The sequence below is a fragment of the Cnephaeus nilssonii genome, assembly GCF_951640355.1.
Source record: "Cnephaeus nilssonii genome assembly, chromosome: 7".
NCBI lineage: Eukaryota > Metazoa > Chordata > Mammalia > Chiroptera > Vespertilionidae > Cnephaeus > Cnephaeus nilssonii.
Genome location: NC_137078.1, coordinates 47,354,006 through 47,368,778, shown reverse-complemented (window position 1 = coordinate 47,368,778; position 14,773 = coordinate 47,354,006). Strand labels below are relative to the sequence as shown.

The 14,773-nt window shown below is 33.7% G+C and overlaps 1 protein-coding gene across 7 annotated transcripts in view; it reads left to right on the top strand.

The window, feature by feature from the left end:
• Nucleotides 1-13,684, top strand: part of DNAJB4 (DnaJ heat shock protein family (Hsp40) member B4) — a 48,751-nt gene extending 35,067 nt beyond the window's left edge. For 6 of the 7 annotated variants that reach the window (XM_079777936.1, XM_079777934.1, XM_079777933.1 and 3 more), the window contains 3 exons: nt 2,670-2,957; nt 10,055-10,623; nt 12,496-13,684. In XM_079777936.1, coding sequence (XP_079634062.1) covers nt 2,747-2,957; nt 10,055-10,623; nt 12,496-12,729 — 1,014 coding nt within the window. In that variant the 5' untranslated portion in view covers nt 2,670-2,746 and the 3' untranslated portion in view covers nt 12,730-13,684. Of the gene's footprint in view, nt 1-2,482; nt 2,545-2,669; nt 2,958-10,054; nt 10,624-12,495 lie in introns of those variants that run through there. The other variant, XM_079777937.1, reaches the window with a different exon arrangement.
• Nucleotides 13,685-14,773: the final 1,089 nt, after the last annotated feature.

Below are 14,773 nucleotides of genomic sequence, written 5' to 3'. Positions count from 1 at the left end.
TAGGATTTTATCCTATGAATTATTTTCTAAGGACAAATTTCCAAGTATGTTATATACAGGGTTTTTAAAACCATTTTTAATAACTGTTCCCAAATATTTGAAAGAATTATTTACAAAGTTATAAACCGCTCTCGCCAGTGTGGCTTAGTTGGTTGGAGCACCGAGAGGTAGCTGGTTTGATTCCCAGTCAGGGCACATGCCTGGGTTGCAGGTCTCTGGTAGGGGGATTCATGCTGATCTCTCACGTTGATGTTTCTCTCCCTTTGTCCCTCTCCCTTCCTCTGTCTCTAAAAATCAATAAAAATATTTTTTTAAAGCTATAAGTGTACAAGTATCTGGTCATTTTGTCAAAAGCTACTAGGTTATTTTATTATTTGAAGCCTTAAGAATTATAATTGCTTCCTTATTAACTTGAAATTTCCAAGTTGAGGTGAATTCTGGCCTTTGACTTTACCACTAGTATTCTTTTATGTGTTTAAGATATTTGAAAAACTATGAACATCCTTTTATCACCCTTCTCTATGTATGGAGAGCCAGATTTCTTTTCATTTGTCAATAAATAATGAATTTCTCAGAAATTTGGAAAACCTAGTCTTTGGGTTTTTAAAATCATTTAATATGCCAAGACCTTATAATATTTCTAGCTCTCTGAAAATTATCAAATCAGATGAAAATTTCCTTTTTTTTTCCCTTCTGTGTTACCCACCAGAATAATTTAGGCCTTTAATAGATAGTAATGTCAGTGTTCCTTTGGTAATTAATTGTTGATCCCTGCACTGGACTCCAATTTGCTTTTTTTTTTTTAAAGTAGAAGTCTTAAAGTGACTTTGTATATTAGTACTGTTTTCTATGTATTTTTGAATTTGAAAATTTATCTTTTGACATTGAGTATTTCTTGATGGAACTAAAAATTTTGTTGACTACCTGACAAACCTCTATAACCTGTAACTAGGCTAGATAGATGTTATAAATTTCTAATGTCAAGGTGTTTTTAAAATAAAGTGTTTTGAGAAATAGGAAAGCTATCAGAATGCACAAAAATGGACATCTGAAAGAATTGCTGAATCATTAATGTAAAGCTGTTTGGCATATACAGTAGGTGTTCCCATACTTTAAAAAGTTAACACATAATCATCACCTTTTCATTATACTCTAAACATATATATACATTTAATTTTCTTCATAAATGTTCTTTTTTATTTTAAGTTAACAGACTTAAGATAATTAAGTATAAGGCTCTATGTAATTCTTTTTTCTATGCAATTCTTTTGACATTTTCTTATTAATCCATCTTTCCAATATTAGAAATAGGAGCACTTTGAAAAGATGAGGAAACCATACAGGAAATAAGAGATTAGTTATATACATTTAAATTATTACTCTTATAAATACCCAAAATATATAAGAGCAGACATCAAAAGGGTACATAAGTGATATGACATAAAATTTGTTGATAAATATACCAAACTACAATAAATAAATAAACATAAATATTTCTAAGAAAAAAAAGGATTAGAAGGAAATACACTAACATTTAGCAGGGAATTATCTAAAGTGGTATGATAAGGAGGTTTTTATTTTAATCTTTTCCTTTCTGTTTTCCAAAATCTTGAACAATAATTTGTATTTATAATTAGGGAAAATGTGTTCTTAAAAGAAAAAATATTTCTCATACTATTGCCCCAAAAATAGCATATCCAGATTTTAAGCTGTTCCAGTTAAGGTCTTGAAAGAAACATGAGTATTTACTGTTGGTAACCTGATACTTTTCTCCTCTCTGTCCTGCAGCACAAAAGGTCTTCAGTGACTCTAAGGAATTGGAGGTGTCTCGTTCTATTTTAGTTGAAGTAACTAAAATCAGATATGAAGATTTCACAAGTATTAGTTTGCCAGAACTATTAACTTCTGTTTACTATAAAAAGACCATTTAAAATCATTAGCTAAAATAATATTTAAGTCCTCTAGTTATTTTTAAAATATTGTTTTTGAAGTTATGATATAGCCTTTTTACAATGTGAAATTGGTATATTGACATCCTGGCATTTTGATTGATAAACCCCAGGAATTTTGAAAATGACACAAATTTTTTGAAAATTTTAATTTAGACAAACCATATTTTAGTATTGTATATCTTACACGTGAATAACTTTAAATTAAAGTGAAAATACCTAAAATAAGTACCCATGGGTATATTTGCATAATAAGTTTAACTTATTTTAACATAGGATGCCTAATAGCTATAATTATTTTTGTTACTTTTCACCTAGAATGGAGTAAATAAAAAAGCGTAGTTATGACAGTCATTGCTGAAATATTGGTTTCTTAATCTACTTGGCCTCTTAAAAAGGAAATACAGATGGTAGAGCCAGAAGGAAAATGAATAGTTAATCGTGGAGGAGGAGAAAACCTAGCTCAGATCTTTGACTAGCGGCAGCTGGGGAAGTGACGTCCTGTAGCATTTGCTGTTCTAGAAAGTACAGAGACACGTAGTGAAAATGGGAGGATCTAGAAGAAGGCTGTCTCCTGTGTAGTGTATATTTATCTGTAAGTGAGCTGTTGGGGAAGGAATTAAATACGGATATGCTGTCTGCTTGCTGCCTTAAGACAGCGAGGCTGAATTGCTAATTGCTTTAACTTTTAAAATACCCTGCTTGGTTTATTTTCCTTAGAATCCTTGTATTGCTAAGACTGGGGACGCAGTTTTCTTTCACAAAGGGAAATCTAAGTTCATTTCAAGGCATTCGAAATGGGGAAAGACTATTATTGCATTTTGGGAATTGAAAAAGGAGCGTCAGATGAAGATATTAAAAAGGCTTACCGAAAACAAGCCCTCAAATTTCATCCGGACAAGAACAAATCTCCTCAGGCAGAGGAAAAATTTAAAGAGGTCGCAGAAGCTTATGAAGTATTGAGTGATCCTAAAAAGAGAGAAATATATGATCAGTTTGGGGAGGAAGGTAAGAATTCGGTGTATATCTTTCTGTCTCTCCAGCTCTGTGTCTCTCTCTCTCTTTTCCCCGTCCTCTCTCGGCTTTCTGGTTGTCATTAAATTAAATTATCAGACATATCAATGTAGAAAGATAAATAATGGATAAAAACAAAATTTTAGCTCTGATGATATGAATGAATATTACATAGCTGTCAATCAAAAATACTTGTTTGCCTTTTTTTAGATTTTGGCATTTTGTAATATCCGTATTCTACCATTAGATTTATAATGTTAACATTTATATTTGAAAAGAAACCTTAAATTCTCATACACATTAATGAATTGTGTCAAAAGTCTTATGCAACCTGTTTTATTTTTTAATGAGTTTTCTGCCAGAACCAGTAAAGATCCTTCAGTCATTTAAAATCTTAAGATTGGCAGTTCAAATTCTGGTTAGTTTCTATTTTATTCACAAAAAAGAAGTTTTTGCCTTTCTTATAGCAAAGCTAGATTAGCTTGAACAAGAGAAAGTCATCTCTCTGAGAAGGAGAAGGCCTAGGCATTTAGCTCTAGTTGTTTTTGGCATTCCGCCTGGAGAGGAAAGAATTTTCCTGATGTCATAAAATACCAGAACAAGTTTTTAGCTTAATTGTAAACAGTAATTGTTGCCAAGAAAATGAGATCTCAGAAATACAATTTTTGACCTAAAATGGCCACTTAGCACAATTATTGATTTACTTTTAGGTAGCACTATTTCCTTTGAAATTTTACTGTCTAGGTATGGAGAAAAGCATGACAACTTCCCCTTTCCTCTCCCTGCGGTACTTTTGTTTCTTGCATTGAGATCAGAAACTAGTTGAATACAGTAGATGAGATTTTTTTTTTTTTTTTAGTAGATGAGATATTTTAAGATTATTTTATCACTCAGATTTCAAATTAAGTTTGTCATCATCTCCATAGCTATAAAGTAAGTCTGTTTTAAATTGCTAATTAACAACAAAAATACTTTTAATTCCTACAATTTTAAAAATCAGAACTTAAGTTGTTTTATTATTTTCACCCAAAGTGTTCTCTTTTAAATTCTTATAAATTATGAAATTTTAAGTTATGAAAACTTTTTTGTAATGTCTTTGCTTCCTTTATTGCATTTAATGTTAACTTTTTCTAATTAGAAATATATCCTAAAATAGTGAAAAAGTGACTGTTCATTTTAAGTTAAAAATTAAATTTAGATAAGCAGGGTGATTATGTATTAAGGCTTTTTTCTTTGTTTTATTTTTCTTTTTGATCTGAGTTGCCAAAAATAGCAGCTTTTGCTGCTAGCTTTGGTGTGATGAGGGACCTGCATTGTCAGGTTCTTATAAAGTAAATATTGAAAAAGGCAAATAAATAGTTGGCAGTTTAATCCTGCATGCTCCTATGGCCATACTACTCAAAATACTATGGTTCGGTTCATCATAAAAGCTAAGCAGGATTCTCAGATACTACTAACAGTGTACTATTTCCAAAGAACTTATTTTGTAATTTTGTAAAGAAATCCATAGAGGGGATAAATCTAGTAACTGGAGGGAGACTTGACTTTTGGTGGTGAACACACAGTACAATATGCAGATGATGTATTATAAAATTGTACACCTGAACCCTATATAATTTTATTAACCAATCTCACCTGAATAAATTCAATTAAAATTAAAAAAAAAGAAACCCACCAATATAAATTTCCATGGAAAACCAGATACCCACTGCTTTACTCCACATCTCACTGTTAGCTGACTCAGCCACAGGAAATTTGAAGTCACCAAATAATACATTTTTTTTGGTTTAACATTACCTTTTAGTAGTGTTTTTATTGAGTGATATTTCTCCAGTGTGATTTTTACTGATCATCATTGTGAGTGAATTTAAAAACAACACCAAAAATAAAACCAAAAAACAAAACTAAAGCGGGATCATTTATGTATCCTGAATTTTGTTGTTGTTCTTGACTCAGATAATTTATATAAGCAATAGGTAAAAGTGAGGGGAGAATAAGAAATACTATTCTCTAGTTATGCTACTTGAAAATAGTTAAAATAAAAGTTACTATATTTGATTATTTTAAAAACTTATTCTTCCTTTACAGAAAAGCATTATATTTACCTTTTATTCAGAATGTCTCATTCTTTAAAAAAAAATCCCTTTGGGTATAGTACTGTGAAAATGTGGGAAAACATTTTTCTCTTTGTTTTTCGTATCTGTTCATGCCTGCAGGCCTGGTTCCATAGCCCTATGGCTTTCTCTAGCAGTAACAAAACACTGAATTTTATGATTGGAGCCATTACTAATTTACCTGATGTCCCCCCACCCCTCCCAATTATTGCACTGTTTCAAGGCTTGGGACAGTGGGAAGGAACCATGACCTGAGCAGTGTATGAGTTAAACATGCTAAATTATGTATTTAGGAACTAAGAGAACTAGTGATCCAGTTTGCTCATGGTTTGAAAATCTCTAATATCCAAATTTTAAATGCTGGGGTTTTAAAAATATTATTGATTTTTAGAGGCGGGGGGAGAGAGAAACATCAATTTGTTCCACTTATTTATGCATTCATTGGTTGATTCTTGTATGTGTCCTGACAGGATATCAAACCTGCAACCTTGGAGTATGTAGATGATGCTCTAACCAACTGAGCTACCCAGCCAGGGCCTTAAATGCTGTGTTTTTAAAAAGCTAGATAAAAATAGAGATGTTTTAAATTTATTATATGACCCAGCAGTACTACTCCTAGGAATCTATAAAAGAGAAATGAAAATATACGTCCACCCAAAGACATGTATGTGAATGTTCATAGCATTATTTGTAATGGTCCCCAACTGGAGACAAGTCAAAAATACCATCATTAGGTGAATGGATAAACAAACTGTGATAAATACTATGTATTTATCACACATAGTATTTATCACACACACACACACAGGAATACTATTTAGCAATTAAAATGACCAATTTAATTAAGTCTGCTACATCATGGATGAAATTTTAAAACTATGCTAAATAAAAGAAGTTGGATGTAAAAGACTATATAGGCTATGATCCCATTTACTAGAATATGAATTACATAGAAAAGGCAAATTTGTAAAGAAAGAAAGCAGATCAGTGGTTGCCTAGGGCTAGAGGTAGGAACAGGGATTAGCTACAAATAGAAACTAGAGGTAAATGTTCTAATTATTGTGGTGATGGTCGCACAACTCTACAACTTTACTAAACTCATCGAATTGTACATTCGATGGGTTAATTTTATGGTATGTAGTAAAAAACATTATTTTAAAAATCAGAAATTTTCCACATAGTTGAATCATTGGAAAACAAAAAACACAGAACTACAGAAATTTAATATTGGATTTTGAATCAGTCTCTCCGAAAAAAATTTAGGTTTAGTTCTGAATTGTTTAGTAGATGTCAACACAAGTTTGTATTAAAAGACTAAAAAAAAATTTTTAAGTAACACATCCTTATAGTATTCTAGTTCTCTAACATTTCGTTATGCCTTCTTTTTTTGCTTGTTTATGGTTTAATCAATAACTTATTTTAAACACTGAAAGGTAGTATTTAGCCCTGGCTGGTTTGGCTTAGTGGATAGAGCGTCGCCCTTCGGACTAGAGGGTCGGGCGTTCGATTCCGGTCTAGGGCACATGCCCGGGTTGCAGGCTCTATCCCCAGAAGGGTGTGTGCAGGAGGCAGCCGATCAGTGATTCTTTCTCATCATTGATGTTTCTAACTCTCTCTCCCTCTCCCTTTCTCTCTGAAGTATTTATATATCATATAAATACTACCTTTCTCTCTCTCTCTCTCTCTCTATATATATATATATATATATATATATACACACACACACATATATATATAGAGAGAGAGAAAGGTAGTATTTATATGATCAGACTTTTATTTAGTACATTAATCTCTATACTAGCTTGCTTCTTCAGTTATTGTTTTAAATCAACTGGATTTTTTTATTTACTATATATTTCTAAAAATAAATAAATTGGGTTTTTATGAATCAAAACTGTTTAAAGGTTCTCATGCTAGTAATTCTAAGTCTTGCTATCAATCTGGATATTTACATGTTAGAGCTCCTTAAAGTAAGAGTTATTAAAGTCCTATAATTTTTTTCTTTGAAGTCCTAATTCTTCTCCAGTGTTGTTTCTTTGGATAAACTTTTAGTCAACTAACTGTTAGAAATCATTTTTATGGTTAGTACCCCAAACACATATTTGTTTTTGGATTGCACATTGGTTGGTTGGTTGGTTGGTTGCTGTTTTTTTAATCCTCACCCGAGGATATGCTTAGAGAGAGAGACAGAGAGAAACAGAGAAACAGAGAGAAAGAAGGAAACATCGATGTGAGAGAGAAACATTGATCCCTTGCCTTCCCTACACATCTCGACCAGGATTGAACCTGCAACCTAGGTATGTGCCCCAAACCCGAATTGAACCCACAATCTTCCGGTGCACAGAACAATGTTCCAACCTACTGAGCCACCCAACCAGGGTGCTTAGTTGTTTTTTAAATAATAGCAGTCTTTCTAAAGCATAGGCAAATGTTGATTCTAGAGTGCATTCCTTGATAATACAAAGTGATATGATGTCTGGGAAACATTTTGGATAGCAGAGGGAATCCAGTTGAATTTAAAAATTTTCCACAAGCAGTTGAAATGTACATAATAAAAGAATTGACTGTATAGTTGATGACATGCCCATTATAATTCAAGTACTCAGCAGTGCAAGTGATATTTGCATAATAATTCATGTTATATTGTAGCAGTATAAATTTTGGTTAGACTTTTTCAGTCATTATAGTAGCCTTGTCATTTATCTGAGCAATGTAGTTGACTAGTGTCAAAGAAAATTTCAAAACCCTGTTGGAGGCTTTTTATCACCTTTGATACATGTCAGTTTATACAGTATGTAAATCTCAGGAACTCTGTAATCCTGATTGAGTTACTATTTTTGGCAGAGGAGGAAAGGGATTTTAGGGAAAAACCAAACCCATGATATAACTTTTTCAAAATTTAAATTATTGTTTAAAGTATTACATATGTTTCCTCCCCCCCACCCCCCATTGACCTCTCCCCGGCCGTTCCCACCCCCCAGCACATGCCCTCACCCCCCTACTGTCTGTGTCCATGGGTTATACTTATATGCATGCATACAAGTCCTTTGGTTGATCTCTTACTCACCCCTCGTGCCTTCCCTCTGAGGTTGGACAGTCTGTTCCATGCTTCTTATGTCTCTGGATCTATTTTTGTTCATCAGTTTATGTTGTTCATTATATTCCACAAATGACTGAGATCATGTGATATTTATATTTCTCTGATTGGCTTATTTTGCTTAGTATAATGCTCTCTAGGTCCATCCATGCTGCTGCAAATGGTAAGAGTTCCTTCTTTTTTTACAGCAGCGTACTATTCCATTGTGTTGATGTACCACCATTTTTTAATCCACTCACCTGCTGATGGACACTTAGGCTTTTTCAAATCTTCCAAATTGTAAATTGTGCTGCTATGAACATAGCGGTGCATGTATTCTTTCTGATTGATGTTTCTGACTTCTTGGGATATATTCCTAGAAGTGTGATTACTGGGTCAAATGGGCATGATATAATAACTTAAAATATTCTTTCTTTTCATGAATTCAGTATCTACTCAAACATTTAGATTTTTGTCTTGCCAACAAAATTAAACTATATTTGGCAGCTAATTTACTTTATTAACTCTGTTAAATTATTATACTGTGTTATATTTGTGGGATGAAAGATGAAATGATTAAAATAATTTAATGGTTTAGTCACATTGATCATGACCTTGAGTTGTATACATATTTTATCATTAAAAAAATCTGTCACTAGGTTTTTGTGTGTATGTATTTTTTTTTTTTTTACATTTGGAGCTATAATACTACCACTAAAATTTAACTAAAATAAGTTTTGAATGAGCTAGTTAAATCTCTGGAATGTATCAGTTTTATAATTTTTAGATTCTGCTCCTGCTTGTTTTTTTGGTTAGGAATTCTCATAAGGCTCATTCAGAAAATTTATTAATATTGTAATGATGTAAATCCTTGTCAGTATTGCTCCCTTAAAAGATCATTATAATCCCACCGCTGCCACCAAAAAAAAAAAAAAGAAAAAAAGAGAGAGAGAAAAGAAAAAAGAGATCACTGTACTATCGTTTGTGGGTTTTAGTAGAATCATGATGCTTCACATATATAATCTTTTGTAAGCTATATATTACTTAGTTGAGCCTAAAGAACAGGGTCAGAGGGTCACTAACTTGGTGTGTGAAGCAGGTTGTCCATAATAGATAGAAATAACCAGTCCAAAGGCCTTATATATCAAGAGGATTTACAGCTCTTGATTTCAGTCTTCTTTTTAAATGGTGTTGAAATTAATGCAATCACGTGGTACACCTAGAGGAAAAATTTGGTTATCTGGGATAGTGATAACAATATTAGTGTGTAAAAACATCTTTTGTACTATTAAAGTTTTTCAGCCACAGAAAGAGTTCTGTTTTAATTCTTAAGCAGTAAAAGATGATCAGAAATAAAACTTGTTAGTATGAATATGGTATTTTATATTATTGATTGTTGTGCTCATTGATGATAATGGTACTTAAAGATTTAGGTTATATATTTTGCATTGATTACTGAAGACCTTTCAATTGACATAAGTTAAGAAAACTTTATATACTTCAGGTTGTCAACCAGTAGCTTATGAGATAAGAGGTTCCAGACTTCTATTTTTTATTTATCTGTGGAACAGTGATTCAGGGATAAATTATTATTAAAGATGGGTATTTGGAGGGAGAATTTGAGGCTAAAATTTTAACTTTAGATAGAATGATCTAGAGGTATGTAGCTGTTCTGTATTTAGTTATAATGGCATTTCTTGCCAATTTAATAAATTACAATCTAAAGTTGCCAAAGTTTATTAGTAATACAATTTTTTTTGTCATCTTATCACAGTCATTTTTTCTTTTTTTTTGCATTTTAATTTCTTTATTGGTTAAGGTATTACAAGTAATACAATTTTTGAAAGTTAAACTTTCAATAGTTGCAAACTTTATTCTAATTATGCTTATTTCTTCGCTAGGGTTGAAAGGAGGAGCAGGAGGTACTGATGGACAAGGAGGTACCTTCCGGTACACCTTTCATGGCGATCCTCATGCCACATTTGCAGCATTTTTCGGAGGTTCCAATCCCTTTGAAATTTTCTTTGGAAGACGGATGGCTGGTGGTAGAGATTCTGAAGATATGGAAGTAGATGGAGATCCTTTTAGTGCCTTTGGATTCAGCATGAATGGATATCCAAGAGACAGGAATTCTGTGGGGCCATCCCGCCTCAAACAAGATCCTCCAATTATTCATGAACTTAGAGTATCACTTGAAGAAATATATAGTGGTTGCACCAAACGGATGAAGATTTCTCGAAAAAGGTTAAACCCTGATGGAAGGAGTTATAGATCTGAGGACAAAATTCTCACCATTGAGATAAAAAAAGGATGGAAAGAAGGCACCAAAATTACTTTTCCAAGGGAAGGAGATGAAACACCAACTAGTATTCCAGCAGACATTGTTTTCATCATTAAAGATAAAGATCACCCCAAATTTAAAAGGGATGGATCAAATATAATTTATACTGCTAAAATTAGTTTGCGAGAGGTAAGTTAGTAAAAGCTAGGATTCTGAAACCAAACATTTATGCAGTTGATTTTAGGGAATTTAAATAATAGCTAAGATTTATTTAATGCTTACTATACATTATTTTTAAAATTCTCCTAAGAACCCTCTGAGGTAGTACTGCTATATTATACCTCTTTTATGAATAAAATTATACATTCTAAGTTTAGTTAACTATAGTAACAATTTAAATGCTAATTTTAAGTGCTACCTGGATTATGTACTATGAGGCCTAACAATGAATTAACTCTACTCTGTGTTTTTTTAAAAATATATTTTTATTGATTTCAGAGAGGAAGTGAAAGAGAGAGAGAGAGAGAGAGAGAGAGAAACACATCCATGATGAGAAAGAATCATGGATGGGCTGCCTCCTGCACCCCCCCCCCCACTGGGGATTGAGCCCGCAACCCAGGCATGTGCCCTTGGCTGGGAATCGAACCCGGGACCCCCCCAGTCCGCAGGCCAACACTCTATCCACTGAGCTACACTGGCCAGGGCTAACTCTACTCTGTTTTAACAAGTGTGGTTTATGAGATCTGCATTGTAATCTCCTTACCTTAGTCTATGTTTAAGATTTTTTTAAAAAAATTGTTAGTTTGGAGTAATTATATAACAAAAAATGTGTTAAAAGACAAAATAATTTATAAGGATACTGATTTAGTACACACGGGTTTTAATTTTCTATTTTTAGGCACTATTTCTCAAGTTAGATTATAATCTAACAAATATGGCTATGTCAGTTTCCTGCTTAAAATTCTTAAATGACTCCACATAGCATTTATCATAAAGTTCAAACTCTTTAGCTTAACATAAAAGATCATTTTAATCTGATTTCCACCCGTAACTGTATATGCATTTCCCTAAGTTTGCTCTATTATTATCTTATACTAGTATATATCTGTGTCATTGTCTGAGCTCTACTCTGTAGAACACTATTATTCCTCACTCTGCCTCAATACCAACTATTAGTCCAATGCTTACTTTAAATATTTGATACTCCCAGAAGCTAAGAGGGTATGTTGCATGCCTTTTCTTTCACAAAAGACTTCTGCACATATCACTGTGCCAAAATTTTACTGTATTTTAATTACTAGTTTGCTTCTGTGGTCCTTGTGCATTCCTTGAAGTGGCGTCGGTATTCATGGTCCCTATATATGCTCAGCATTTAGCAGGAATATATGGCATATAGTAGGTACTCAGTAAACATTTATTGACTAAAACAATAAATGTATTTCTTATTCTAATATTTTCCCTCCAGAGCAGTAGGTAGTTGGTCCTATCATGTTCTTTCCAGCCCTGAATTTCTCCCTCTTCTCCCATTCCATCCCTGCATCTTGAATGTTGCAATAGCAGACTCAAACTATCCATTTCAGTCTAGGACAGTGGTCGGCAAACTCATTAATCACCAGAGCCAAATAACAACAATACAACAATTGAAATTTCTTTTGAGAGACAAATTTTTTAAACTTAAACCTCTTCTAATGCCACTTCTTCAAAATAGACTCGTCCAGGCCGTGGTATTTTGTGGAAGAGCCACACTCAAGGGGCCAAAGAGCTGCATGTGGCTCGCGAGCCGCAGTTTGCCGACCCCGGGTCTAGGACAATGTGAAAGACATGCTTTACTTCTCTTTTCCTTTCCTTTCCCTTCTTTTTCTTTTTCTTTTACTTTTTTTATTTTTTAGCATGCCTGCTTGTGCATGTCCTAAAGGAATTTTCTAATGGGGGAAATAATTTTATAATTATTGATATTCTTTTGGAAGTTAAAATTTTGACATATTGGTATCATCTTTTACAATTGGTAATATTTTTGTTTAGACTTTTAAGTTGTTTAATTTTATTTTGTGCACTTTTTAGGCATTGTGTGGCTGCTCAATTAATGTTCCAACAATGGATGGAAGAACCATACCTATGTCAGTAAATGATATTGTGAAACCTGGAATGAGGAGAAGAATTATTGGATATGGGCTGCCATTTCCAAAAAATCCTGAGCAACGTGGTGACCTTCTAATAGAATTTGAGGTGTCCTTCCCAGATTCTATATCCTCATCATCCAAAGAAGTACTTAGAAAACATCTTCCTGCCTCATAGAATGAAAAACTTTGCTACCCATATTTTGATAAGGCACTGAAAATATAAAAGGACTGGCTGTTTATTGATGTAGATGTGAATTCTGTATAAAGATGTATAAATTATTTTGAGGGTTCATTAAATTGCATGAATAGAGACGGGTCAAATAAATAGGCAAAAGGGATTTTTACAGTTAGAGATGAAGAGAAATCATTCACTCTATTTTATTTCTCCCAAGTCAGGAATTTTTAGTATTTTGCTTACATGTAAAGTTTGTTTTTGTGGAGTTAGTAGATATATTTCTAATAAAGTACTAGACTATCCAAGTACTTTATTTCTTATATCTTTACATTATCAATTAGGTTCTCATTTATAATGGAAATTTAAATTCTTAACTAAACTATACATGTGACATGTATTTCTAGAAAATAAAAACCCAAGTCATTTGGAACTGTGGTTAACTAGATTTAAAACACTATCTGAAATGCTGCTATAGGGCTGGTACCCATGAAAGAATATCCAAATGCATATGTTTCATCATTTTGATTTTTAAAATATGCTATAATGTTTGTTAATAACATAGTTGTAATGTTCTTAAGACGGACCTTTTCTCCATAAAAAGGAAATTAATGGCAATTTATCTCCTGTGGAAATCCCAATTGTCTGAATTACTGATATTTTAGAAATAGGCTGTTTTTAAAATACCATATGTAATTTTATGCAAGTTGATTATATATCTTGGACTTAATAAATTATAGGCACATTTTATTGTCCACTAGTTTAAACTAGTTTGTTTAATAATAAATACGTTTTTAGAGGAAATGTTGTTACTTGGAATTAATTTTCCAATTACACAGTCTTCTATAACTTACTCATAATATGCTATATGTACCTTATGCAATTTCCCTAAAAAGAATAAACTACCACTATGGTGTTAAGCCAAAATATGGGGAAAATAAACACTAACTGCTGCTTATGAATGATGTTGCTACTACTTGTTATGCATATAAATATTTTACTTTTTCATATGCATAGATTGCATTTCTTAGGTGTTTTAATTTTTAAAATATATTTACATCTAAAAATTGTTTTGTTTTCTGTTTCATAACTCTAGTGAGAATGATGTTTTGAAACAGCATTTGGCTCAAAAGTAATTTTCAGGATGTTACACGCACACAAGGTTCACTGGATCCTATCACTCTTTAGCAGAATATGAAATCTTTTAGAAATTCAAGAAGTAGGTTGCAATCGCCATTTATTTTACGACTTTGAGTTACTAGAGGCCCGATGCACGAAATTAGTGCGAGAGCAGGCCTTCACCGCCCCGGCTGCCTCAGCCAGCCTCGCAGCCCCGGCTGGCTTGGCCGCCCTCCCAGCCCTGGTTTCGTCTGGAAGGTTGTCCGGATGGTTTTCCGCTGTTTGGCCCTTCAGTTGATTTGCATATTATGCTTTTATTATCCTATATAATAAAAGGCCAGTGACCATAAGTGTAACAACTGGAACGACTGCTCGACCAGTTGCCATGAGGTGCATTGACCACCTCTCAGTCCCGCCCCGCCAGCCCGCAGGCTCCGATCACAGCATGGCAAACGGGGAACCACGGCGAACCGAGGTGAGTGACTGTGGGACGGGACTGGCGAGTGGGCGGAACGGCCAACCTCTTGGTCCCTCCCCCCCGGCCCGCAGGCTCCAGGGAAGTGGAGCCATGCTGCGATCGGCGAACCACAGTGAATGGGGGTTGGGGGGGTGGCGGCGGAGTGAAACTGGGGACTGGCGAGTGGGCAGAAGATGGTCCTGATTGCAGGCTAGGCCTAGGGACCCTACCACGCACGATTTCGTGTACTGGGCCTCTAGTTATAGATAAGTCACATGACATAACATTTACCCTTTTATTTTTTTTTAAATTTATTTTTTTACATTCACTGTTTTAAAATCTATGGTTTTAAGATATTCACAGAGTTATGCAACCAACCATTCTCTAATTCCAAAACATTTAAATCACTCCCAAAAGAAATACCATATCCATTAGCTCTCACCTTCAATTCCTCCAGCTCCTGACAAACAC